Source organism: Neofelis nebulosa, chromosome 18 (assembly GCF_028018385.1).
Source record: "Neofelis nebulosa isolate mNeoNeb1 chromosome 18, mNeoNeb1.pri, whole genome shotgun sequence".
NCBI lineage: Eukaryota > Metazoa > Chordata > Mammalia > Carnivora > Felidae > Neofelis > Neofelis nebulosa.
This window is the reverse complement of record NC_080799.1, coordinates 45,222,941-45,250,168: the sequence shown is the minus strand read 5'-3', so window position 1 is coordinate 45,250,168 and position 27,228 is coordinate 45,222,941. Positions and strand designations below refer to the sequence as shown.

The window sequence follows — 27,228 nt, the reverse complement described above, 5'->3', positions numbered from 1 at the left end:
GCAGTGGCTTTTCTAACCCCATCAGAATGTCCCATCACCTCTCTGGGCTCACCTCCCCATGGCTCTCCCTTTGAGTGCTCTGCTCCAGCCATGCTGCCCCGCTTGCTTTTCCTCTTCTTCCTCCTCCAGGTACACGGTTTGTGCTCTCACTTTCTTGAGGTCTTGCTCGAAAGTCATCCTCTCAAATGGGACAACTCTGGCAACACTTTGTTAAAATCACAACCCTTCCTCTGCCCCTTACTGCCCTTTCCCCTCTTATACTTCACCACAGTACTTGTCACCATCTGGAACATTCTATGTTTTATTCATCTTTTACTGCTCCCTGTTAAAAGAAACTGTAAGCTCCGCGGGCGGAGGGATTTTTGTCTGCTCTCTTCACTGGTGAATCTCTGGCTTCTAGAAGACTATCTGACACAGAGGGCACTCAACGAATGAACGTGTCTGTATTTCTGTCAACTCTCCTTTTAGAGGGGCAGCGCATCAGGCCACACAGTAGAGACATCTGTTCCCATCTGCTCACACGCAGCTTTTCTCGGACATGCGTGCCCCACGGTGTTTATACTCTCCTCCTGTTCTCCAAACACCACGATCGTATCATAGTCCACCACCAGAACAGGCATCAATTGTCCTGAGATGAACCAAGGGTCCTCAAGAAGGTGCGGTAAGAAACCCAGTCACACCAGAGGGAGAAACAGTACCCACATCCCCCCCAGACACCAACCCCTCCAGCTACATCCAGTACAGACAAGCCTCACACCCGGGATAAACGTTCCCCCGAGAAGTACCACGTCCGCATACAACTTTTACCCACTGAGTGATCTCAGATTATTAAAGGTGTCCTGAATGAATTTGTATTAAAAAAGAAAGAATCCTTTCATGATGCTGCCGCCTCCAAATTACATATTTCAAGGTAATTACATCAGACCTCCCCCAAACAGCAGGTTCACATATCCTTCACGGATTTCTTCTCAGAGTTCTCTTACCTGTGCAAATAAGGCCCAGCTCTACAGAAACAAGGAGCAGGCTTCCCCCACACACGTGCCGGACTTCTCGGCAATAACCAACCGCACCTCCCTACTGAGGGCTGGGTGGAGGGCATGACGCTAAATACAGGTTGTTGAGCACCAGTGAAGGGCTAGTTAGACCTGCAGGGCCCAGTCCTCGCACCCCTCCAGCATGAAGACACAGCCCTCCGTCACACACTCCTGGAGGACGCTGGACAAACAGTGTCTGTAAAAATGAAGACGAGGGGCGCCTGGGTGGCTCAGTCGGTTGAGCGGCCGACTTCGGCTCGGGTCACGATCTCACGGTCTGTGAGTTCGAGCCCCGCGTCGGGCTCTGTGCTGACAGCTCAGAGCCTGGAGCCTATTTCAGATTCTGTGTCTCCCTTTCTCTGACCCTCCCCTGTTCATGCTCTGTCTCTGTCTCAAAAATAAATAAATGTGGGGCGCCTGGGTGGCTCAGTCGGTTGGGCGGCCGACTTCGGCTCGGGTCACAATCACGCGGTCCGTGGGTTCGAGCCCCGCGTCGGGCTCTGTGCTGACAGCTCAGAGCCTGGAGCCTGCTTCAGATTCTGTGTCTCCTTCTCTCTCTGCCCCTCCCCTGTTCATGCTCTGTCTCTGTCTCAAAAATGAATACACGTTAAAAAAAATTTTTTTTTAATAAATAAATAAATAAATGTTAAAAAAAATTAAAAAAAAAAAAATGAAGGCAAAAGGCCTTTGCAAAAGGCAAAAGGGGAAATCGGGTACAGGGAAGACATTAGGGGGCTCAGGACCGAAAACTGAGAGACTAGGCGAAAGTCTGTATTCTCACCTGGGAAACCCCAAACTCCTGTACCTACTTAGTGCCAGAATCCAACAGACAGCCCCCACAAAAAGGAGACATGAAGCATCCCAGTCAAGGAGAAGCAAATCACCCAGAGAAAAGACCACAACAAACAAAGTCCACAGGTGGCGTGAACACTCTGAGCACACTGCTCCAAAAGGCCGCCTTGCACACAGCTTTCAACCAGCATCTGTAGTGCCTCACTGTGAAACACGAAGGAACAGCCAAGGATCACCACTTGGGTAGAACTTCCAGCAAGGAAGACAGGAACCACAGCAAACCCATAAGAAAGGAACTCAGAGGACACAGAGACTACCTTACCCAGAAAGCTGGGCAAAACAGTAATTAAGAAGTTATAACTGACATCTCCAGAAAGATTTTTAACAAATGTTGACCCATGAACACAACAACAACAAAGACAAATTTTTTGTTTTTGTTTTTTTCAGAGTGTGCATTCAAAAAACAAGGGCAGAAAAATTTAATAGATCAGAAAACACAACAAAAACAAATGGAAAATAGGAGAAAGATTTAGAATTTAAAGGCTCGTTCCAGATGGTCCAACATCTAAATAATAGGAACCCTGAAACGAAGAAACCGTGAACATGGAAAATAGGAAATTATCAAAAAAGTAACATTTAACAAATTCCCAGAATTGAAGGACTAGTTTGTTCAGCACAATGAAACAAAAACCACAGAGCAGGCACAGTGCGATGAGACAGCGCTGCTGACAGGGCACCCAGAAATGCTCACAGAGAGGGGACCCACGACCAAGGGTTATGAATAGAATGGACTCAGGCTTCCCCAGCACAAGGCCCTAAGAAAGAAGACGAGGCGCAAACCCTTTAATTTCTGAAGGAGACACCACCGCCCCAACTGGAATTCTAAGCCCATTCGACCTCTCCCCCACTCACAGCAGTCACAGGGTACCACGCCCCAGTCACACGGCACCACATGGCAGTCACACAGCAGTCACAGCAGTCTACACAGCAGTGAATGAAGAACCACCTGAAGGGAAGTGGGAAGAGGGAGGGTTTTAGGAGACATGTCTCTTGGAGAAAAACAGTTTGTCCGACAGGTTTTATAATGCAGAGACATATATACGCAAGGCATTTCTTAAGCTGATACAGAGTAAGGGAAAATGTACATCACAAAGTCAAATAACTAATCGAAGGGAAAAACACAGCTCTTATAATTCAAAAAACACAAAAAAGTGATACTTCTTAACAAAAAAAAAACATTTAGGGGCACCTGGGTGGCTCAGTCAGTTAAGCCTCTGACTTCAGTGGCTTCACTTCACTTCAGTGGGATCACTTCGTGATGATCTCACGATTCGTGAGTTCGAGCCCCACATCGGGCGTTGTGCTAATGGCTCAGTGCCTGGAGCCTGCTTCGGATTCTGTGTCTCCCTCTCTCTCTGCCCCTCCCCCACGTGCATGCGCTCGCCCGCTCTCTCTCTCTCCCTAAGAAATAAACATTTTAAAAATTAAACATTTTTTTTTTAAAGAAAGAAAGAAAAAGCTTGGCCCAGCTCAGCAATGAATACACCAAATATGGATGGAAGCCAAACCTAGGGTGTACCAACAAATAGGGTGGGTGGCAGGGATCCAGAACCCCAACAGAGATGGTCTAATAGCAGGTGGCCTACAGACAGCAGTAGGGACACAGGACTCAACGCGGCTGTGAGGGCCTGAAAGCCTACATCACCCCAAACCCTATGTTGGGGTCCCGGCCCCCGGCATTTCTGAATTTAGAGGGGGTGCCACTACGGAAGTGGTGAAGGCTACACAAGGTCGTAAGAGCCCTGATGACAGGACTTAGCACCCCTTACTCGGACACAGCGGTGGGGGGGGGGGCCCTGCTCCCTCACCACCCGCAGGGTGAAATGGTGAGACAGCGGCCCTGCTGGGGCCTTGCTGTGGCACCTCCAGCCCCCCACACTGAGAAATAAATGTCTGCCATCTAAGCCCCAAGTGCACGGAGTTTTGTTGTGGCGGCAGAGCGGACACACAGGAGGCTCAGACACAGACGGAAGTGGCCGTCCTGGAGAGGAGGGGAGGAAGGACATGGGACTGCTAAGGGTTTTGGGGGGTCTTTTTTAAGGTTTTTTTAAGGGGGCACCTGGGTGGCTCAGTCGGTTGAGTGTCTGACTTCAGTTCAGGTCACGATTTCACAGTTCATGAGTTCAAGCCCTGCATCGGACTCCGTGTCTCCCTCTCTCTCTGCCTCTCTCCCACTCGCGCATGTTCACTCGCTCGCTCGCTCTCTCTCATTCTCAAAAATAAATAAACGTTAAAAAAAATTTTAATGACATTAAAAAAATAATATAAATAAATAAATCTAAGATCATATTAAAAGGAAACATTTCATGCATCCTTCTTAAAGAAAATATAGACTTTTGAAAACAGATAATTCAGGCCTCCATGCAACCTGTTTCTATACACCTGATTTCTATAAATATGTTTTGAAGAAACTTGGAAAATGCAGTGAAGCCAAAAGCCTACGTTCTCCAGCTGTACAGACACAATCCCTGTGCGACCACCCGGGCTACTGGACATTCAAGTTACTCTGGTAGCTGTCACGAGCAATGCTGCCAGCAACATTCTTTATGGCTTTTTTTTTTTTTTTTTTTTTTTAAGTAGGCTCTACACTCAGCGTGGGGCTTGAATTCACGACCCTGAGATCAAGAGTCACACGCTCCGACTGAGCCAGCAGGGCACCCATTACGGTTACTTTAAAATGTTGGTTCAAGAGAAGACACTGGCCCTACACCGAAGATGCGTTAGTTAAGATCCAGAGACGGTCGGGGCGCCTGGGTGGCGCAGTCGGTTAAGCGTCCGACTTCAGCCAGGTCACGATCTCGCGGTCCGTGAGTTCGAGCCCCGCGTCAGGCTCTGGGCTGATGGCTCAGAGCCTGGAGCCTGTTTCCGATTCTGTGTCTCCCTCTCTCTCTGCCCCTCCCCCATTCATGCTCTGTCTCTCTCTGTCCCAAAAATAAATAAAAAACGTTGAAAAAAAATTAAAAAAAAAAAAAAGATCCAGAGAGGGTCAATGCCAAAAACAAACAAACAAACGAAACCAAAAAGCATTTAAATAACTCAAAGTGCACAAAGCTGGAGGAGCTGAGGGCTCGGGAATGGACCGATGGCGCCCACCAGACCACCTAACCACCTCTGTCCCCTGGAACTGGAAGAGCCAACCCCAGCTGCTACCAGAAATTTCCCTGGCTCACAGAGAAGGCTCAAGGGCCAGCACTGGAACACACCCAGCGATGGGGGGCTGCCCACAGGGGTGCAGCAGGCCCTGTGCACGGCCTCTCCCATGAGCTCTCTGAAGACGCCGAAGTGGTTCATTTTAACAAAGTCAGGCAACCAGCCCGGGTCCCGGGAAGGGACTGAAGAGATACACTGAGTCGTTTCTTCAGATCAATGCTTCTTGGAATTAACGGGCTCTAAGAGGGCCCTGAGTGGCTCACAGAACCGACCATCTGTACCGATGTGACACAGAGGGAAAATACAGCAACACCGACTTCCTTCCCCACACACAGGTATGCGGCCTCAAGCAGGCCGCAGACTTCGACTGCCCTTCTTTCCTACTGAGCTACCTACCACTACTCACCCAAGTCTCCTTCCAGTAGCTGCGGGGTAAACTGACGTAATGCAGCCAGGATTCTAGAACAGATTAAGAGGGCTGGTGACTACGGTCAAATTCAAATCTCTGTGACACCAGGGCACAAACACGGGAATGCGCTGGTCACAGCAGGCGGCTGACCTATACGTATGGCTCAGTTCCAAGAAGTGCACCCAAGCCAAGCACACCAGCCCCACGCTCTCCTGAAATCGTCCTGAAATAGCGGCACGTCAGAGCCACGGGCAGCATCGTCCGTGCAAAGGGTGTGGTCAACAACGTTGCTCATGGGCTCTCTGCAAGCACTTCCCTGTCATAAGCCCACTGACGCAAAGGCCCAAGCAAAGGGGCCTCTCTATTCCAGAATTCTCCAGTCTGATGGCTATCTGCAGATACTTTCCCAGACTCTGTTGAAACCTGTCAAAGACCATGGAGTTTTACATGACTTTAGCGGACCGAAAAACACTTGGACTCTCCTTAACTCGCTTAAAAATTTTAATGGCCATGTACACCACTGACAGGTAGAGGAAATGCATACAGCATGATCGTGCCTCTGTGACGGGGTCCAGCACGGGCACACGCGTATCACAGGAGCTTGGGGTCAAGTCAGGTGCCGTGGGAAGTCCCGACGGCGCTGGAGAAAGGGAAGACGCGGTCACACTTGCACTTAGGAGGGACTGCTTTGGTGCTGTGGGGAGAAGAGACAGAGGCCCAGACAGAAGGTTCTGTGGTGGCCCAGGAAGAGGTGGTGGGAGCCAGCACGCAGAAAGCAGGAAGCAGAGGGATTCAACACACACTTGGTGGGGAACCAGGACTGGACGCTGTACTGGATACACAGGTGAACAAAGCAGGGATCAGAGTGCTTGGTTGGCCTGGTAGACACCGGTACCACTTCTGCAGGTTGGAATGGTTACGAGAGGGACAGGTTTGGGGCGGGGAGGTACTATGCCTCCCCTGAAGGGAATTTTTTCTTTAATTTTTTTTCAATGTTTATTTTATTTTTGAGAGAGAGAGGCAGAGCACTAGCAGGGGAGGGGGCAGAGAGAGGAGACACAGAATATGAAGCAGGCTTCAGGCTCCGAGCTGTCAGCACACAGCCCGAAGCAGGGCTCAAACCCACGAACCGTGAGATCATGACCTGAGCCGAAGTCGGATACTCAACCAACTGAGCCACCCAGGCGCCCCATGAAGGGAATATATTATTAAAATCTGGACATGGCATTCCTATCCTTGAAACCACTGTAATCCAGATACGAATCCCACCAACATCTAGCACTGTTGGTGAAATTCAGATGACGGAGGGGAATGGGGCAGGCATAGGCCGCACCCCCAGGCGCGATCGCACGGGACCCCGTGACAACCTCATTCGGCAGGTATCACCTTACCCTCCCCATCTCACACATGAGCACAGAGAGGTACAGCAACTTTCCCTCCGTCACAAAACAGGAGACTGACCTCACAAGACACTGTCTAGTGGAGAAGTCACCAAGTGAGGAGTCATTAAGCTAAACCACCAAGCTTCACGTTCTCCCCGTCCAGCTGGCAAGGTGAGTGAGACGACGTGCAAACTCCCGACCCAGGAACCCACAGCCGCACACCAAGGGCTGTCCGAAAACGTCTCCAGTCACCTCCTCTGGGATCATCTGTTCAGTTAGAAGAATTCATCTAGTTGAACGGGTCACACATCTAGAAGATGACAAGGGAATGCCAACGGGCCCCGGTCTCTCCCTAAGCTTCATGCCCCTACTGAAAGGAACTACCAGCACTGCAGAAGAAGAAGCAGGGGGAGGGCTTTAGGGAGAGCCAGACGCTCGCTACACTCCATAACAGATGGTCTAAAAATTCAATGGCGAAGAGAATTTGCTGGTGGTCAAACCGAACAGGCTCACTATTAACCAGACAAATGCACACACTGTACCCTCTGCAGCCAGGCCACCGTCCCCAGACCGTACCCTCCACAGCCAGGCCGCCGTCCCCAGAGCCACAGTCTGAACCACACCCCGCTCCACTTGAACTCCAATCAGAAATCCAAAACCAATCTTGCTTTTCTGCATTCCGTGGAAATTATATACATTTGGGGCATTTCCTCTTTTTACATTTTTCTCTTGACCTTTTAAATACAGTCAATGAGCCAACCATCAGGACAGACAGTTCCTTAGTCAAAATATGAAGGGGCCCTAGAAAGGACCAGCTGTCTGCCCTTTAAATGTGGAGCCGCTCCTGCTATAAACGGCATCCACGGTCCACTCTCTGGCCATGACCATGATGACCAGCCCTGACCAGAAGCACCCTACTGGGCTGGCCCACCAGGAAGACACAAAAAAATTTGTGGGACCCTGTCCTTGGGGAACTTCCCACCAGATGAAGAAGGTAAGGGTAGCAGACAGAAACAGAAAGCGCTTGCCAACGTCAGTCATTAAAACCAGCAGTGACCGCGGGGGCGCCGGGATGGCTCAGTCGGTTGGGCGTCCGACTTCGGCTCAGGTCACGATCTCGCAGTCCATGAGTTCGAGCCCCGTGTCGGGCTCTGTGCTGACTGCTCAGAGCCTGAAGCCTGTTTCAGATTCTGTGTCTCCCTCTCTCTCTGACCCTCCCCCATTCATGCTCTGTCTCTCTCTGTCTCAAAAATAAATAAACGTTAAAAAAAAAAAATTAGGAAAAAAAAAAAACCAGCAGTGACTGCAAAGTGTGGGTGGTTGAATGGCTGAGGTAGGTGACCAACCAGGCCCTCCCACACAGTCCCTCAACGCATCTGGGGGGCCAGCGCATGCTTTTCATGGGGGAGTAAACCTTGAGCCTGCCAGCTACTGTCCCACAGCCCCTGGGCCCTACACCTGATGCCAAATCATTCACACACCCTCTGCCACTTCTACACCAGTGAACACGATGGGTGGGAGCCAACCAAAGTCCTATTCAGAGTTCCACCAACTGTGGGCAATAAAGACTGGGAAAGTCTGCGCAGAGACACAGAGAACAGCAAGGGATTCTGGGATCCCGTGGCCCAGGGGCTCGAAATGGTCCCGGGCGAGCAGGATAAAAGCAGAAGGCCAGGGAGCACCGCTGCTTTCCCAGGTGTGACAGAGACCTGGGTAATGCTCATCTAACTTTCCTCAAGTTGCCTCCATGAGAAACAGCCACGTGCCCACACGTAAGGCCAAGGGAGGACAGACACTCAGGCCTCCTATCGGGAAACAGGGAAAATGCTTACCTGATCAGGGAGGCTGAACACCAGAGGGCACGCGTGGAGCAGCCCCAGGATGGTGAACTCAAGGAACCGTGAAGCTCTAGGTTCAGGAGAACCCCCGAGTCATCTTGTCCTAGATAGTGGCCCTGCTGACACACGTGTCCAGGCACAATCAGTGCTTAGGAGAGGCACCTGTAGGGCACCTGGGTGGCTCAGACGGTGAGGCGTGCCACTCTTGATTTAGGCTCAGGTCATAACCTCACAGCTCACGAGATCCAGCCCAATGTCAGGCTCCACACTGACCGCACGGAGCCTGATTGGCATGGCGCTCACCCAGAGGAGGTGAAAACTCCCATCCGCACAAAAACCTGCACACAGGTATGTATGTACTGCAGCTTTACTCATGATTGCCAAAGCGTGGGGACAGCCACGACGTCCTTCAGCAGGTGACAGATAAATTAACTGCGGTCGATCCCCATGATGAACTAGTATTCAGCACTGGGGTGCCTCGGTGGCTCAGTTACATGTCTGCCTTTGGCTCAGGTCATGATCTTGTAGTTTGTGAGTTCGAACCCCACGATGCCCTCTTTGCTGACAGCGTGGAGCTTGCTTGGGATTCTCTCTCTCTGTCCCTCCCCCACTCGTGCTCTCTCTCTCAAAATAAACATTAATAAATAAATAAATAAATAAATGTAGATAAAAGAAAAAGAAAGGCTCCATCAAGCCATGGGAAGCCACGCCGGAAGCTCAAATGCGTATTACCAAGTGAAAGACACCGGCGAGAAAAGCCTACACTGTAGGGGTCCAACTACAGGACATTCTGGAAAAGGCAGAAGCGTGTTACAAAAAAACAAAACGCAGTTATCTGGGGCTGGGGGAGAGGAGAGGCTGAATAGGCAGGACATTGACACTACTCTGTGTGATGCTCCAATGGTGGAAACCGGTCATCGTCCATTCATCCAAACCCAGTGTCCAACACCAAAAATGGACCCTAATGTAGACTTTGGGTGGTGATGCCGTGTTGATGCAGGTTCAGCAGCTATAACAAAGGTAGTGCTCTGCTGACAACGGAGGAGGCTGTGTGTTGGGGGGGGGGGGGGAGGGGGGTAATGGGAAACCTCTGGACCTTCCTCTCATTTTTGCTGATAACCTAAAACTGCTCTAAAATAATAAAGTCTTTGGGGCACCTGGGTGGCTCAGTTGGTTAAGCGTCCGACTTCAGCTCAGGTCAGGACCTCACAGTTCGTGAGTTCGAGCCCCACGTTGGGCTCTGTGCTGACAGCTCAGAGCCTGGAGCTGCTCCGGATTCTGTGTCTCCCTCTCTCTCTGCCCCTCCCCCACTCATGCTCTGTCTCTCTCTCTCAAAAATAAACATTTTTTAAAAACTTAAAAAAAATAAAAACTGTGTCAGTTGCTAGCCTTACTCAGAAAAACTTCATGGTTAAGTTCTGTCCTAAAAAGCTTGCTATATCGACAGCATTCAGCTAAAGACAATGAGCAAAAGTCACACAAAAATTAGTTCAAAGGGGGTATCTTGAATCCCATCAGTTAAATGATATTTAAAACTTAGAAACGTTTAATCCTGTGCTTATGAAGCAAGCAGCCAGTTTCTCTGCCACAGTGAGCTTGAAGAAATGATCCAGGTTTTGAATAACTCCACGGGAGAGCCACAGCACGAAGTTTCCGACTCCTGATTAAGTCGGTGTGGTCAACAGGGTCACACAGATGCCACGCTTTGAAGGTTTCAGGGGCAGAAGTCCCCAGGACCAGCTACAGGGAAAGACGGGACACAGGAGTGGCCTACCAACATGTGCTAACATCGGCCAGAGGCTCCAACCCACGGCCAAAACCTCCAGTAACCGCAGGGGGAACCACCAAGAAAAGAGGATGAAGACACAGGTTTCCCAAGCTGTAACAACTTCTCGATTAACACCACTGGTGCTTCCAAAGTTGCAAGGAGCCTGTAGGCAAAGGCTCCCCCCACGACTTCACACTTCACACGATGCTGGGAACGGACCACACAGCAGCAGGAGGAAAAGGCCGCCCCTAGAATTCCATCCAGAGGACGTTCCCCAAGTGCTCTGATACTCTGCTGCGTGGTAGTGTCCTCCCCCACCCCTCCCCAACCTCCAGGAAGAATCCCAGAAAACCCGTACAAAATGCAACAATCCAGAATTCTCTAAGGATTGATGCTTTCGGATGTTCACTCCTCTCCATGAAGCCAAAAGGATTATGTCTATCGCGTAAATCCAACTTCTATGCAAGACGATACAAATTTCACTGCTAAAGGGTAAGTTTCGGCGTCTTTCTGAGTTTCAACGATTTCTAAGACTTCCCATGTTCTCAATGACTTACAAAGCCACATATTTTAGACTGTTCTTGATAAAAGTCTCAACTTACAAACGTCAAACACATTTAAGGACAAATGTGCAGGTGTCACGAGTAAGGACTCAAACCACAAGTCACCCACAGCAGCAGGAGCATATCCGACTAGGGGTTGGAAGACAAGACCACTCCTTACCCACACCTCTCCCCTGCGGGTACTCCGGGTCTCGGACGTGCGCATAGACACGGACGCCTGGTACCTGACTCACCTGAATTCTCTGCCTTCGCTGGACCGTCTACTTGAGGAGGCCCGCGGGGCAGCCGTCTCCAGAAGCAGCTTCTGCGTGAGCCTGCCGGGGGGAGCAGGGTCTCTGCCGCTGTCTTCGTGCAGGTCCTGGTCACACTTCCATTCCTCATCTTCATTCAAAGTGGGCAGGTATCCAGGTATGCCCTTCCCTGTCCCCGACCCAGAGCTCTGGTCACTACAGAGCTTTGGGCTCTCCGAGCCTGTCCTCGTATATTCCAAATAAATATCAGACTTGAGGAAGGAGGGGTAGGTGTTTTCTTCCATGGTGGACTGGATCTCCGTCTGGGCCTGGTCAAACATGGCAGGATCTATCAGCTGCTTCATGATGCAGTCCTTTATGAAGCTCTTGGTAGCTGGCTTAGTTTGCCTGGATACGATGCCGTTGTTATCGAGGATATATTTGCGGTAAATGGCTTTGGCCAACTTCAGCCTCTTTTCCTCATTCGAGTCACAGGGCTCCAGTTTCCTGAAGCCGCTGCAGGCGAACCAGAAGTCCAGCAGGTCAGCACAGTCCTCCTGCTTCAGGAAAGTCCTAAACAGGTTTATCCCATCTTGATCGTCCAGTAACGAGTGCAACGACTCAGCCCACTTCAAGTATGGCGGGGTGGGGGAGGCGCTGCCCTCAGGCTCATACCCCAGGTCCAGATCCGAGCGCCTCGGTGTGGCTGCTGAAGTCTCACCTTTAACCCCGGCACCCTTCCCGGAGCAGAAGCTGTGGCTGATGGGCCTGGGGTCTGTGGACACCAGTTCACCCTCCTCACCAGGCACTGGGGGTCGGGGGGCATCTTCGGTGAAACTCGCTCCAAGGTCCAAAGGGAAACCCTGCTCTTGGATACTCATTGTGGGATCCTGCGTCACTGTACAATGAGCGCTGCACCCTAATAATCAGTACTTACAGCTCCAAAGTGAATCAATCTGTCCTGTTGAAACCATTAAGAGGACAAGGATTAGGAAAGGTGGGTCCATGGAAACATGACCACAGAGGTTTTCTCAAGACAAGACTCGCCATGATGCCCTCCCGCTCGAACTCAAAGCCAGAAATTCAGTTTATGTTTCAATCATTGTCACAAGGTTTGTGCTACGTTAAAACCATTTCTGGGAACTCTTACAACTACAGGAATGCCTCTGGATCTAAAAAACGAATGCCCAGGACAGGGAGAGCGCCTCTCCCGTCAAGGGTCGTTCTCCGAGAACGTTGTGGAGACCGGCAGCCCGGGGACCCCCCGTCTCAGCCACAACCAGTCCTGCTCTGCAAGCTCCAGGGAGACAGGACTGGAGGAAGGAAACGTGCCCTGTAATCCTCGTGGCCGTGTAAACTCGGGTGAGGGCTGGCTCCTCACGTGTTAAGACGGGGCGGCCCCACCAGCACTGCAGGTTGCTGCCACGCTCAGATACCAAAAGGCAGACACGTCACACACCAGAAGCGGGGTGTCACATCTGCTCCCCACATTCCCTAGGCCCACAGCCACGATGCCTTCTGCCCACCCCATCACTTCACACGTCGTGTGCCTCCTAACATGTGCAAACACACAGGTGTTCCCTTAATTCCCAACACACAACTATACGAACAAGGATGGGTCACCTTCGGTGCCTTCGCCCAAGTGATCCAAGGACACCCCCTCCCCCTCACAGGGCGGCCTTCTCATGTCACCAGTGTGGACAATCTTTAAAATGCTCCCACCAGAAAGCTGCACTTGACCTTGCTTCTAAGGAAAGCGTCCTTCTGATAGCAAGTGGCAATTTAGTACTCTGAGGAAAAGAGAAGGCATAGGGAAAAAAAATGAAATCCAAACAGTTAGACCTTTTAGCTAAGGAAGCACACAGCTCACGATTCCACTCCGTGAGCTCAAAACCAAACCACCCACCCCCTCAGAGACCAGAGTGTTGCAGGCGTTGTTGCTGCTGCTGCTGCTGCAAGCCTGCCTCAGGTGCGAAGGAGGCGACCCTGGGTCAGAACCCGTCCGCGGCCTTCCGTCCCCACTGCCGTACCCTACAGGAGCTCACAGAGCCCTCGAGCTGAGCTACACGTCCCGACCTGGCCGGACAGGTGACCACAACTCGGCCTACCAGGATCCAGGTGGTCTGGCTACAAGTGGGTTGGGGAGAAGCGTGTCAAGTCCAAATGCCGAGGGCACCAAACAAGCCAGAGGGAGAAAAATTAACTCCTAAAACCTGGTCCCTCACAAAGGGTGGCTCTTCCCGGCCACCACCCCACACTCTGGGCCACGGCCGACACGGGATCTTCCCCCACACCTGGGCTGTCACGCTGTACGTACCGCACCTGCCCGCGGCTGCTGATGGCTAGAAGGCAGAAGGGCATGGGTCACAATAACGTGCCCCAGATGACATTTCTGCAGCAAATGACTTTTTATAAAAACTACTAGGGAGGCTGTAATCTCAGCAGGAATAGCCTGCTTCTTAAGGTCAAGGCCCGTGGGCTGTGGCACCCTGCTGTCACGGACCGCTTCAACTGCAAAGGCGCCTTCTTTGAGCCCCCTCAACATGAATGAGCACCCGTGGTGTCATAGCTCTAGCCCAGCTCATGGACATCTAACGTCCTCTTGTCCAGGATGCCTTCTCAGGAAGGAGGGCCCATGCCTGGCTTGAGCCTTACCCTGAGAGATACTCTTTAGTTCACAAGCCTTGACAAAGATCCGAGTCCCTGTGTTCCAACGGGAGGTTAATTACATGTCGCCGTCACCTGCTCTGAAGACGCTGATGTCTCCTGTGTACATTATTAGCAGCAACCTGATTAAACATTTTCCACAAGATCTGCAGCACCTAACACAAGGTCTTGCAACTAACAGGCACCAATGAATATTTAATTCATCGACATGAAGGCAAACGACAATTGTCAGAAAAGCCAAACGTTAGCCCTTCATAGATGCTGAACCATTGTGCTATAAAAACAGCAAGAAACTCAATATTCTAGCCCTTAATTACAAAACTGTGGTTGTCGTTAAAAGCTAACATTTTAATTCATGTATGAACAAGTCCCCCTAATCATTCTAAACTATTTTCCATTGTCCTGAAGAAACAGTTCTTATAATTCACATCTATTTTTGGCTGTCAACTGACAGAAGACGTCTGGTGTCCCTGAAAGGACGTGAGCACCTCTCGGAATCACTGGCATTATCGAAACGCCCCCTAATTCCTGCAGTCTCTGGGCTCCCACACAGAAGCACACCAGGCGTTCAGCGTCTACACACGTACATACCACACATAAAGCAGCTCTATTAATTCACAGAGTCAAATGCCCACAAGCATCGAATACGGCCAACAGCCTGTAACCACCGTCAATAAAAGGATTCCATAAAAGTAATCTACAACTGTGATACCAGACTTAAAGTCTCCCGTAGTCACTGCGGAGGCAAACCCCTGGGTTCCACGGCAGCCAGCTCCATACTACAGAGATATAGAAGCTTACTTATTTCACTCCAATATAGCTTTTTAACTCTTAATTGACGTGCAGTGTGAAAATAACAGAGCGTGACTGTGACATTCTCCTAACTGCCCATCATTAAACTCGGAAAGGGTTAGGGCCACTGTTTTACGATGTAATCCATTCCTCCACCACCTAAATTCTCAATGACTGATGTAGCCCAAAAAAGTCCACTTAGCTTTCCTGAGGCTAGAAACCCAAGAAACACCCACACCTGCTGGAAATCCAACAGAAACATCGTATTTTGTATGCCTGTCCAACCCTGTGCCTCAAGAGAAGTTCTTAAAACTGAAACCCAAACACTGCTATCCTGGAAGGTCAGGTTGGGCCATGTGTGTTCTTCAAAACAGGGCCTGTAGATCCAAGTATGCGTGAGATTCTTCTTTTAGAAGCACAGAGCATAAATGCAAGCAAATGGGAGGGGCTGAGATGCACAGCAAGGAGTCTTCTTACATTATCTTTGAGAGGAGCTGAGAAAAGTCCCCGGAGAACTGGTTGTGTGTGTGTTTCCTCTAACGTCCTCGGTGCCCAGCTAAAAGTTTCACTGCCCTGGCCATGCAGCTCTAGCTTCGTGGGGGACTGAATTCCAAAATGTGGGGTGGAGAAAGAAGCTAAGACCCACACCCAAAAGAGAGTTCTGGGGGCAAGGCATCAACCTGAAAGAGTACAGCCACTCAGAGCAGCCAAACCACAGCCTGGAACCAGCTCAGGCACCTCTGCCTCGGAGGGAGTGCCCTCCTTGGGTTTCAGACTCACTCATTCCTACTTTCTGCTGCGGGGGAGAGGGAAGGGATGTGCTACTGTCCAGCCTCCGTCCAGGGTCTCTGCACACGGCGGCTCCTCTGCACCCCACACACACCCGAAACAGGCTCCAGGCCCGCGACTGACACCAACCAACCAAACACATCAGCTGCGCGCCCTGGCCTCCTCCAGGAAGACCGTTCCCCACCCCCTCTCACACAACCCTGGTTCTTCCTTACACTCTTCCACTCACCTAGAGCAAGGGACTGCCCTTTCAGAACCGAACCCCGCACTTTTCCGGGTTCACACAGCCCTATATCAACGGCCCTTGCTAGCATCCCCTCTGACACACCTGCCCTCACAGCCTGGAACCCCACACACCTTCCTCGCACACCACACGGTCTGTACACCCGGCCCGCACAACCTGCTCAGTGCTGCAAGCCTCCCCGCACGCGCCCCCAGCCCGCACCCTCCGAGCCCGTCTTCCGGGTCCCGCGCCGGGCCCGCCCGGCCCGGCCTACGCGGCCTACAATGAGCGGCCGCACGGGCCCGCGCCCCGCAGTACCGCGCGCCCGGCCCGCACTACTCACCCGCGCGCGTCGGCGGCGGCGACGGCAGGGCCCCGGCCCTGCTCGCGGAGCGGCGCGGCGCGGCCCATGCGCTCAGCGGCGGCGAGGCGGGCGGGACGGGGCGGGGGCGCGGCCCCGGGCGGCCCCCATGGCAGCGGCGGCGCGGCGGCCCGGAGGCGGGCGCGGGGCAGGCCGCGGGGGCGCCGCCGAGGCCGGCCGCCCGCTCTCACCCGCCTGCACCGGGGAACGCGGCTCCGGCCCGACTCCGGCCGGTCCTGCGGGCGGCGACGGCGGCCGCGAACGCTTCCCCGAGCGGGGAGCCCGAGCCCAGAGCGCCGAAGCCCAGGCCGGAGCGCCCCCGCCGGCGCCGCCCGGAAGTGCGGGGGCGGGGCCGGAGCGCGGGGCGGGGCCGGGAGCGTGGGGGCGAGGCCGACAACGTGAGGCGGGGCCAAGCGCGTGAGGCGGGCCGAGAGCGCGGGGCGGGGCGGGGCCGAGCGTGCGGGGCGGGGCCGGACGTGCGGCGCGACCGGAGCGTGGGGCGGGGCCGAAGGCCCGAGGCGGGACCAAGACGCAGGCGGTCCCTAGACCGTGGGGCGGGGCCGGAACGTGAAGCACTACCCAGAGCGTGCGACGGGCCGAAGCGCGGGGCGAGGCAGGGGCTTGGGGCGGGGCCGTGAGCGTGCGGCTGGGCCGAAGCATCAGGCGGAGCTGTATTGTGAGGCGGATCCCGGGGCTTGAGGCGGGCCTTGGAGCGTGGGGATGTGATACGGACAGGGGGCGAGACCCGGGCGTGGGGCGGAGCCGAGAGCATGGGGTGGGATCGAAACGTGAGGGCGGGACAGGGACGAGGGACACCGCCAGGAGCGTGGGGCGGGGCTTGGAGCGTGGGAGCGGAACCGAGAACGTGGGGCGGGCCGAGGGTGGGAGGCGCGGTCAAGGCGTGGGGCGGGGCCGGTAGCATGGGGCGGGACGGGGACGACGGGCGAGGATAGCAACGTGGGGCGCGGCCGCACCGATGTGGGTAGGGCCGGAGCGTAGGGCCGTCCGAGAGAGTTGGGGCAGAGCCGAGACCTGGAGCCTGAGTACTGGGAAGGGCGAAGAGAGGGAAGGCTATACCTGGGCGTAAGGGTGGGTCCTGAGCTCGGAGGCGGAGCCAAAAGCGTCCTGGAGGGCCTCGAGCGTGAGGCGGAGTCAAAGGAGTGGGTGTGGCCAAATTGCTGGTGTGGGTCCAGTGCCTCGAGCGTGGGGCGGGACAAGGACCCGGGAGCAGGCTATGCGAAATTGCACTCCCCTCCCAGCAGGGCAGCTGCGTCCGGGAGGGTGGTCTGTGGAGACACCCCTGCGAAGGTCCCTGAGGGACGGTGGCCACCAGGGAGACCTGGCCTGGTGCACTGAGCGGTCAGGCGGCTCTCTTGGGCACTGCGAGGCGCACACCATGTCTCAGCCCTTTTCTGCTGCCCACACGGGTGTCCACCAGCCCGGGTCTCCCCAAGTTAGCACCCACAGGCCAGGCCCGCACCCAACCGGTCTCCCACCCCTGCAGAGGGAGCATCTCGTGCATGGGCGGGCAGGGTGGCCAGGGGGACTGGAGACCTCGCTCGGGGACTGCCTGGCCGGCCCTGCACGGGAGAACCCTCGCAGGACGTCCTACAACTGCCCACAGCATTGAAGGAAGCAGGTGTGCGGGAGTTGGGCGGTTGGAAGGCACAGCCAGGCTGACCTGGAGCTGACCCTTCGTAACGTCCAGTCCCTCTGTCCCTCTGCTTGTTACCCCTCAGCTGGCCCAGTCCCTGAGAAAGTGGGTTAGGGCTCCACCCTCCCTTAGTCCCCAGTGGGTCTGGACTCGAGGCCAGGGCTGAGTGGTGGTAAATGATGGTTGTCACTTGGACAGGAGCCCCCACCTGCAAAGAACTGTGTGCTGAGATTCCACCATGTTGGGCTTGCCTGCTCAACTGCTCCCAGGCACCATCCAGAGTGTGGAGAAGGGCTCTCCTTCCTACCACTGCCTTCGGGTCACAAGCGCACAGGCCAGCCTGAGAGCAAGGGCTTCCTATACCCACCACACCTCTCCCCATCTCCCCATCCCTGTCACCACGGCAGCTCTTGCCCAACCTGCAAACCCAGCTGGCCCCTCCCTAAGGACGTGAGCACCAGATATTGATCACTGCCCCTAAGCAATTGCTTCTGGTGTCCCCCATGACACCCAGGACCCTGTGCTCCACGGAGCCACGCTGGGCTTGGTACCTCAAGAAATGCTCCCAGCAGCCCCCAGAGGATGGCTATACCCCCATTCTATAGGCCAGCACATCTTCTGGATACTGCTCGCCCTCACTGCCCACCCTCATCCTTCTCGTCTCCAGACCAGAGCAGAAGTCCTGACTGGGGGCTCCATGAGCCATGGGCCATCCTCCCACCCAGCTGCCCACCGGTGGTGCCTTGCCTGGGGTGAGCAGGTATGGAGGCAGAGCCAGCACCCAGCCATTGCCAGCCTGCCAAGTCTCAAAGAGCATCCGATACACGGGGTTTTGTAGGAAAGGGGGGCAGCGAGGGATGAGGGCCACTGGGGAAGCATCCCCAGCCTACCAAGAGCCCAGGTCACCCAGGGCCATCACTGTGCCTCAGGGCAGGCTGGGCAAGGCTGGGGCTGTAGATGAGGAGCCTACAGTACTGAATGCACACTGGCCCCACTAGGGTCATGGCACCGGGGGGTCACTCTCACCCACATCTAGCTGGGATGGCCCCAGGCCCCACCCTGCTCAGCCTAGGAGTCTTAGAGGAGACAAGGCATAGCGGGTGGCCTTCAAGGCACAGCAAGGTCTCTCTGGGGTGTGGGAGTCCTGGGTGGGCTGGAGAGACAGCAAGAATTCCCAGATATTGGCCCTCAGGTTGCCTCCCCGCTCCCAGGCACAGGTCCCCAATGCTTGCCTTGGTTCTGCGGAGCTGCTGCTGTGGCCAGGCCAGGCTCCCGGGGTTGTGTCCATGTCCATCCTCCTCCTGGCCCATGGCGGCAGGTGTCCCCAGGCCCTGGGACCACAACAGGGCCCTCGGGCCCCTGGCTCCTTGGGGCCCCAGCCCTGCAGGGACAGGAAGGGAGTCAGAAGGCCTGCTACAGTGGATTACAACTGTGGGCATGAAGGGGAGATTGAGCAGGGTGGGACTGGGGACGGACCAGAGGAGGGAGCTCAGGGAAGGCTCTGAAGAGGAGGAGGCGGAGAGGGAAAAACTGGGGGCCTGCAGTGGAGAGGGAGACCTGACGGGGACTGTGTCAGCCACCCACAGATGAAACCAGACAAAGAGCCACAGGGGCCTCCCTTCTGAATGGCTGAGTTCCTCGACGGAGCACCCGCTTTTTGCTTTCCCAGTGAGGGGCCCTGGAGTTTGCCAGCAGAGGCTTGGGTTTAACTGTGGATGATATTTGTTCAGGAGTTCCATGAGCCACGTGAAGAACTTAAGACCAGAAATGAAATTCTTTTCTTCAACTTAGACACAAAATGAATACTCTGAAATAAAGTGGACTTTGGCGGCTTACACGTGCGTGTCCGCTTGGCTGAGGAAGACCACTTATAAAAAGTGATCCAAAGAAGTCATCTAAGTGCACCAAGGAGTAGGCTAAGGCGCGCCCAGCATGGCCTGGCATGGGATGAAAACCAGCAGCAGAGAGCAAGCTGCAGAAATAGGGTACTGTGAGTGGCACGTCCCCATTGTCTTCTGGGAGGGGAGGACAGGAGGGACGGTTCTCATTTGGGCTTCTGGAGGGAGATGGGAGACTCAGCCTGAACCCCTTCTGGGCTCTCCCTTCCCTGCCCCTCTGCCCTGTCCACAGGTGTCAGAGGTGGCGGTGGGGGGGGGGGGGGGCGGGTGAGGCCCTGAAGGGGGGAGGGAGGCTCATCCAGTTACGATGAGTGAGGCATGGACTCCCCTTTGGAGGCACAGCCCCAGCTGCACTGGTCAGCCACTTTCCTGGCCATAAGCCAAGCCCCTGGGTTCTATCCCTCTTCCCCAAGTGTCCTTTTCTCACCAGTTCTGAGCCCAGAAGGAGGGCCCAGTGTTGTTTGTGTCCTCATCCCAAGCCCAAAGAAGGAGGCAGAGATGTGACAACAAGGCTGTGAGATAGAACACCAAGGAAAAGGCCACAAGACCACACATACCGGGTGCCCATTTTTGTGAACACAGAAAATGTGCACGTAAAGGCGAGAAGACTAAAAAGCTATTCCAGGGTATTAATACGGGCCACTGTCAGAGTGCAGTTAGGGCTGGGTTCCGTTATCTTCTTTCTGCATTCAAGGAGACGTTCTGCGGCCATGTGACTGTCACCAACGCACGGAAATCACAAAGGTGTGCGGCAGACGCCATCTTCCTACCCGTGATCAGTGTAAACTAACCCAGGGGAGCGAGGACCCTGGGGGAGAGTGCAGAGCTGCCCGCTGGGCAGATTCAGGCAGGCCTGTGGCCCCAGGACCAGTGAGAAGGTGCCAAGTCTAGCTTCCAGGGCCGGCCAGCCCAGCTCGCTGTGGCCACTCCAGGCTGGGGCCCCCCTGGGCGCCGACTCCACGGCAGGCAGGCCCCCGCCTCTCTCCTCCCTGTGCACACCTTGGGGCAGGTGTGTCGTCCACGCTGGCATTTCACACCCCTCTTCCTGTTTGGGGTTCTCTCACAGCTCTTCGGCTAAAGCTGCCTCAGGCGGACACCCCAGAAGTGACCCAGGTCCCAGTGCCAAGCTGGGGAGGTAGGGGGATACAAGGTCAGGGCTTTGCCTCAAACCAGCCAGCTCCAGAGTCAGCTCGGTGCTGACACCTGGCGTGACCGTCACCTTCTAACCCTGCTGCTGCGTGTCACCCTGGCCTGATGGTCCCTGCTCCTAGGAGCCGTCATCAGCTGCATTCGGGGTTTGTCACACATTATTGTGCGCTCCCCTTTCATAGGTGAGAGGGTCCCATGGCAGAGGTGGGCAGAGTGAAGCACTCAGCCATTGTCAGCCATGTGGCAGTCCCCTCAGAGACAGCCACTGTGGTCACTGTGCTTTTTCCCCACTTGCTTAGCATTCCAGGGTGCCAGGCCCAGCTGGCCAATGCTGTGATTGTCCCATGTCCCCTGCATAGACAACTCACCCAGCAGACCTGACACAGCCCCCCACATCTCGGCTGGCCCCCATGTGTCAAGGGTCAGGCCTCAAGGCCACCAGGAAAGCCGTGGCATGGTAGCAGGCATGTAGCCCCTGGGTAGCACACTCCATCCCAGGGTGCCATCCACACCCAGCCCAACTTGGGTCTCACCTCCAGTGTCCTGAGGGGTTCCTGTCACTCCAGGCAGAAGGGCATAGCAGGACACCTTCCCATACTGCCTCTATGGAGGATTCTGACCCTTTGGTGGGGATGTGTCCTGGAGGTCTAGGACACAGTCGAGTAGGCTCATGATTAGAGGGCAGTCCTTGAGTGAGTTCTGAGTGGGCCCTGCCAGCCACAGGGGCCTGGGAGACAAGAGGGAAGAGCACCTCACCAGTTTGGGAGCCTCAGGGACATAGGGGTGCAGCCAGGGCTGACCCAGCTCCCACCTCCCTAAAGACACATCTATCTATGGCAAGGTGGGTAATTCTCTCTTGGCAAGGGAGGGTCCTGACCCAACCCTGCTGGCCCCAGAGGTCTGTGCCAACCCTCCGAGAATGAGCCTCGCTCTCAGGGTGGGGCCAATGGCTGGCAGTGGCCCAGGTCAAAGAAGGAAAGGCCTGCTGACCTCCCCCAACCCCAGCACCGTTTTCCCAGGAACTACTGTAGCATCTGAGTGCAGGGGCCTTCAGCCCAGCTTGTAGAAGCAGCCGCTGAAGTCCCACCTTCTCAGGTGGCCTCAGGTCACTTCCCCTTCTGGTCTCGGGCACACCTGCCCTCTTGCCATACTGACCCTTACACCAGACAGACTTGCACCTTTGTCTCTGCCATTCCTTCACCTGGAATGTCCTTCCATGACCTGACCACCCCACCCCTGAAGGCCTCTCTCAGCACCAGGAGCTCACATTGCCCCTCTGTTGGCTATCTTTTCTCTTTCTGTCGGAGACACCTCATTCAGCTCCAGCAGGCCTATGCAGGTCCAGGAACCAGGGGCAGCCCCGCGGGCTGGCAGCTAGGGGACTTGGTAATGGGAGGCAGGGAGGTGCCAGCCCAGGCTGGCTGGCTGCCTTTGCCCACGGCCACACCCACACCCTCCGGGTCAGCCTCTGCCAGCCCCTGGCCTCTCGGCCACCTGCCTCCCACCGTGCTGTCCAGAGATGTCTCTTTTGGCTGCCTAGGAGCCCTGCGGCCGCTGTGGCCAAGTTATAAGTATGTGATTATGTATGCCGAGGTCCCTCCGGCCCTTTGTTGCTGCAGAATCTGTCCCAGCAAACAAAAGTGCACTGGATTAGCCACAGTGGATTAAAAGATTTGCTTCTCAGAGTTTACCTAACAACCCGACAGTCCTGCCTGCAGAGGCTTTGAACCTCAGGACGTGCTCAGCAGGCCATCTGGGAGCTCTCGGCTTCGGCTTCTGCGGGCAACAGGATGGCGGTCAGGGTGATTACAGGCAGCTACCGCCCCTTGCACTCTGCTCTGTCTGCAGCCAGGCCTGTGCTTGTGGCCTGTGCTCATGGCCTGTGCTCTTGACAGGCCCGTCTGGGTCAAACTTTGGGGGCGAGACCAGACTCCAGGACAAGGTGGAGGAGGCTGAGGTAGGGGAACGAGGCCCAGCCAGGACCACCTTCCAGAGAGCCTGCCGCCCAGGGCCCAGGCATGGTGGGGACCAGGCCTTGCCTCCCCCAGCCCTACCCCCTGGGCACGTCCACACACTGCACACAGCAACAAGGCCACAAGCAACATGGAGGGTGGCCGTGGTGGGCAGGGACACGCCAGGCTCCACCATGCTGCAGCGCATGGCCCCACTACTGCCACCCCGTGGTGTACGTTCCTGCACACGCGTGCACGCGCGCTCACGCACGCACGCGCGCGCACACACACACACACACACACACACACAAGCGTGTCCCTCTTTGATCTCCAAAGGACGCTTCATTTACAAGCTCTTAATCGCAGCTGCCTTTTCAGGGCCTGTCCGCTAAAGTCCCGAGTAATGGGATTTGGCACTTCTGATCCATCTTGGTCTGGCCGTTCCCCAGGACAGGTGGACATTTTTTTTCCTCTTTTGCACTTTTTTTTTTTTTTCCTTTTCAAAAATAAAACGCTCCTGAAACTGCACTGACTTGACGTGGCTTGTCGCCCAGCCCTACAAGCGGGGCCAGGAGAGGGGCCAGGTGGCCGGCACACCAAGGGCCCGGCCAGTTGGGGGTCTTTGATGCGGCTTCCATGTGAAATCTGAGTGAAAGACGTAGGAGAACGATTTCGGGACCACGGTGCCGTGGGATTCATCCTGCCTCGTGCGTTTCCCTTTGTCTCCCTTCCCGTGACCCTTCTTTGGGACGTTTGGGGAGAGGGTCCCAGGGCAGGTGCGGGCGTGTGTGCAAGCGTGCGCGTGAGGGTGCAGAGGGCAGGGTGGGCTGAGTGAGGGCAGGGCCTCAACCATAAGAACAATGGGCAGCAGGGAGCACATCCACCTGTCCGCCTGTTCGTCTGTCCGTCCATCTGCCCGCCCGGCTTACCTCACCTGCCTGGCTCCGTGTGCCTGCTCGCGCCCCACCATCCCGCGGTCCGCCATGATGGGCTTGGCCGTCCGTCTGAGCACTTTCAGCCACTCCAGGACGCGGGTCCCTGCTCTTGGCCACTGTGTGGCTGGGAGGAAGAAGTGTGACTCTGGGCTGCAGCTCGGGCTCCCACCGCCGATTGGCTGAGGCAGGGACCAGATGACGGCCTCAGAACCCTATGGTAGCCATGGCAACCAGCCCCTTTAGACACCGCCACCCGGAGCCACTCCTGACTGCCGAGGGAGCAGGCAGTGCCGACGTGGGCCCACACCAGGGTCCCCTTGGAGAGTAGGGTCAAGCATGAGTGGACCCTGCTCCTATACCAGCTGTTGAGTGTGTGTGTGTGTGTGTGTGTGTGTGTTTCTTGTATGTCCGGTTTGAAGGGTCCCTGTCCCTCTCTTGCGACGTGTCCTGTCTCACCACCTGGTAGAGGCAGGAACAATGTCTTTTTAGCCTCTACTTCCACGAGGATTTCAGGTCAGGCTTGCCCCAGGGGCTGAAGGCCAGCCCCTCTGGTGAGAAAACAATGGATGACGGCGGTAGGAGGAAGGGCAGGGGCAATTCCCCATGCTAAGGGAGACAGAGCCAGGCTCTCAATCCACCTCAGACTCCAAAGGTCCTTCCAGCCTCTTCCCTGCCTGCCAACCCCTCCTCCACACTTTCACAGACCTACTGAACACATAGGCTCACACAATCCCCTCTCAAGAGACTTTAGAGGCCCCAGGCTGGCCCTGCTGCTTCATAGACCCAGTGTCTGTGTCCCCAACCATGCAGGACTCTGAGACTTCAGTCAAACCCAGCACTTCCCAACCCTGCAAGAACTAAGTACACACCTGTGACTCTACCTCCTCTTCCCTTGGTCTGAACTCCTAGGGTCTCTGGGCACCAGCCCCTTGGTAGAGCCTTCCCAGGTGTCTCAAGACAGGGTTCTCATCAAGGGCGCAACGCAGCATTACCCCAAGGACTGACCATCCTGGGAGCTGCAAGGCAGTGAACACCCTGGAGCCGACCTACCCCCATCTCCGTGAGAGTCCGAACATTCTTGGCTCAGCACAAACTAGTCAAGGCTCCCATGAAATCCAAGGGAGAGCCCTGGGAAGCCACCTCCCACTTCCCGGCCCAGGCCCAGCCCACACCGCTGAACATATGAGGAAGTGAGTAACAGCCATAGGCCTATGAGCAGGTGTGAGTCCCAAGTCCCCAGGAAGAGGCCAGGGACTGCTGAGGAAGCCACTGCCCGGGTCAGAGGGGCGCAGAAAACAGCGGGAGTGGGCTCAGGGTGGGCCGGGCTGGGCATAGAGCCACATGGCTCAGCCAGCCCCCCGCCCCCACCTTGGTCCCAGACTTCTCCACGCTGGCTCGTCCCTCCCTAAGCTGCTCAGTCACAGCCTCGAGGGCAGGCTGTCGGTGAGGACATAGGCCAGGGTCAGCTGGAGGTGGCGGAGGGTCCAGGGGCTGAGGGAGAGGTCGGGGAGGGCTCTGGCATGCTGTGCCAGAGGGTGCTGGATGGCGTAGGACTGGTTCTGTGGAGCAAGTTCAGCTGACCCAGGGCTCCAGCTTTGGGGCAGGCAGCTGGCAGGGGTAGGAGGGAGAGGTGTTCAGGGGTTCTGGAGCACAGGCTGAGGGAGAAGGACGGTACACGCGGCTGGGCCTCACTACAGCTCCTCCGGGCTCCTAGCACCCTGACGCAGCCAGCTGGCACAGGGCCAAGATGTGAAGACCTGCCTGTGGTCTCCACACCCGCCACCTGCAAGCCAGTGCACCCCTGAACAGGACTCCATTAAGACCCTCAAGGTGAGGGCACTGGGCCACACCTCTCCTGACCTCAGCTGTCCTTCCTAGGCCTCAAGACATCACGGTGTTGATGGTCACACTTGTCAGGGCCCTCTACCGCCCAGGTGTCAAGGGATCTCTCCATCTACAGCTAGTGATGGTTGACCCCCGTGGCCCTTGAATGGATGGGCTGTCATGGACACATAGGGACTCGGCCAACCACAGGGCTACATGGGGAGCAAGGGGACTTGCCCGAGCTCCTAGAGGGGCGGGGCAGGGACAGGGGCACAGCCTGTCTTCCCACTAGGGGCCATCGCAAGGCAGCTCTGGCTTCGGCGGGCTTGACCTGGGTCAGTACAACTACCCAGCCCACCACAGAGGCCTGAGGGGCTGCAGGGACTCAATGAGGGGACTGGAGACGGTCAGGGACACAGACACAGCTGACTAGCAGAGGTGTGGCCCATGGGAGAAAAGTAAGGAGGAAGAGGGCTGGAGGGGAAATGGAGCCTGCTGGGCTCCCACAGCTAAGCTCCCGGTTGGTGTGTGTGTGTGTGTGTGTGTGTGTGTGTGTGTGTGTGTGAGTGAGCATGTACAGTCCCTGTGTCCCCTTCCCACCTTCTGGAAGGGGGAACAGTGTGGCAGATTCTCCCTGCTAGGGGCCTTCCCACACCTGAGTTATTGTTTCATTTGGGGTGGGGAGGGGAGGGGAATCTGTCATTCACCGAGAGTTCCTGACCTTGCCTGCCTGAGTCGAGGGTATTTGTGGGAATTTGATGAAACCGACACTGACTCTACCAGAAAAGGGCCAAAGCCACAGCCAGGCCCACTGCAGGGTATGGGGAGGTGACCACCGCTGAGTCGCATCAAGCTCTGCTGACCGGCAGCACCGGAGGCCAGTCTGGGCTGTCCTTGTGGAAACCCCATGTCCCCAGGGAGGGCAGAGGGGCGGCCTTGTTTTTCTCTGTGCTGCAGGTGCATCTCCGCTTCAGATACTCTTGCCCGGCCCACCAGTGCCGACAGGGGGACCCGGGCCAGAGTCCACCCTCCTCGACCGTGGCCCCCACCCTGCTCCAGCCCCACACCTTGTGCCAGCAATTACAAACACTACAGGTCCTGGTAGGAGCTCCCCCAACCTTGACCTGTAGCCTTACTGGGGGCAGGAAAGAGCAGAAGAGCAAGGTGTGACTGAGAGCCGCGGCCAGTGAACTGGGGACGTCCGGGGTACACAGCATGGGGGCGGGTGGGGGTGGCCTCAGGTGACAAAGGCAGGGCTACCAAGGCGTCAGTTCAGGGCTGACCATGGGAACCGTGAAGTGGGGGCCAGGAGGGCTGCCCGGTTCAGAACACCACCGACCTAGCTGGAGCCAGGAGCTCTGGTTCGCGTAGCTAGGCTGGGCCTCGAGGCCATCCAGAGCCGGGGCACAGGTGGGCTGGGCACCATCAGCTTTTGGTAAAATTTTAGAAAAATTAAAAACTGTTCACAGTGAAGAAACAATCATGTGCATCAAAACACAGGTCCAGAGGCGTGTCCCAGAGGAGCCGGGACTGATGACAGCATTTCCCGGCTTCGTAGACACCTCAGGATCACTCCGCAGAGGGCAGGCCCCGACCCTAGATGACCTCCCTATGCTGTGGGATCTCCAGGACCCTCCTGAGGCTGTGTTCACTGCCCACCCCTGCCCACTGGGCCAGCTGCACGCTCCCTCTGGCCTCCACCTCCGTGAACACAGCCCAGATGTCCTCACTTCCACAACAGCCCTCAGAAGATCTGGG

The 27,228-nt window shown here is 55.7% G+C and overlaps 1 protein-coding gene across 4 annotated transcripts in view; it reads right to left on the bottom strand.

Moving 5' to 3' along the window:
- AXIN1 (axin 1) overlaps positions 1-16,390 on the bottom strand; it is a 64,160-nt gene extending 47,770 nt beyond the window's left edge. The window contains exons 1-2 of one of the 4 annotated variants that reach the window (XM_058710118.1): positions 16,041-16,390; positions 11,230-12,187 (exon numbers count right to left, since the gene is read on the bottom strand). In XM_058710118.1, the coding sequence (XP_058566101.1) occupies positions 11,230-12,107 (878 nt within the window). In that variant the 5' untranslated portion in view covers positions 12,108-12,187; positions 16,041-16,390. The remainder of the gene's footprint in view (positions 1-11,229; positions 12,188-16,040) is intronic. The other 3 variants (XM_058710119.1, XM_058710120.1, XM_058710121.1) reach the window with 3 other exon arrangements.
- Positions 16,391-27,228: the final 10,838 nt, after the last annotated feature.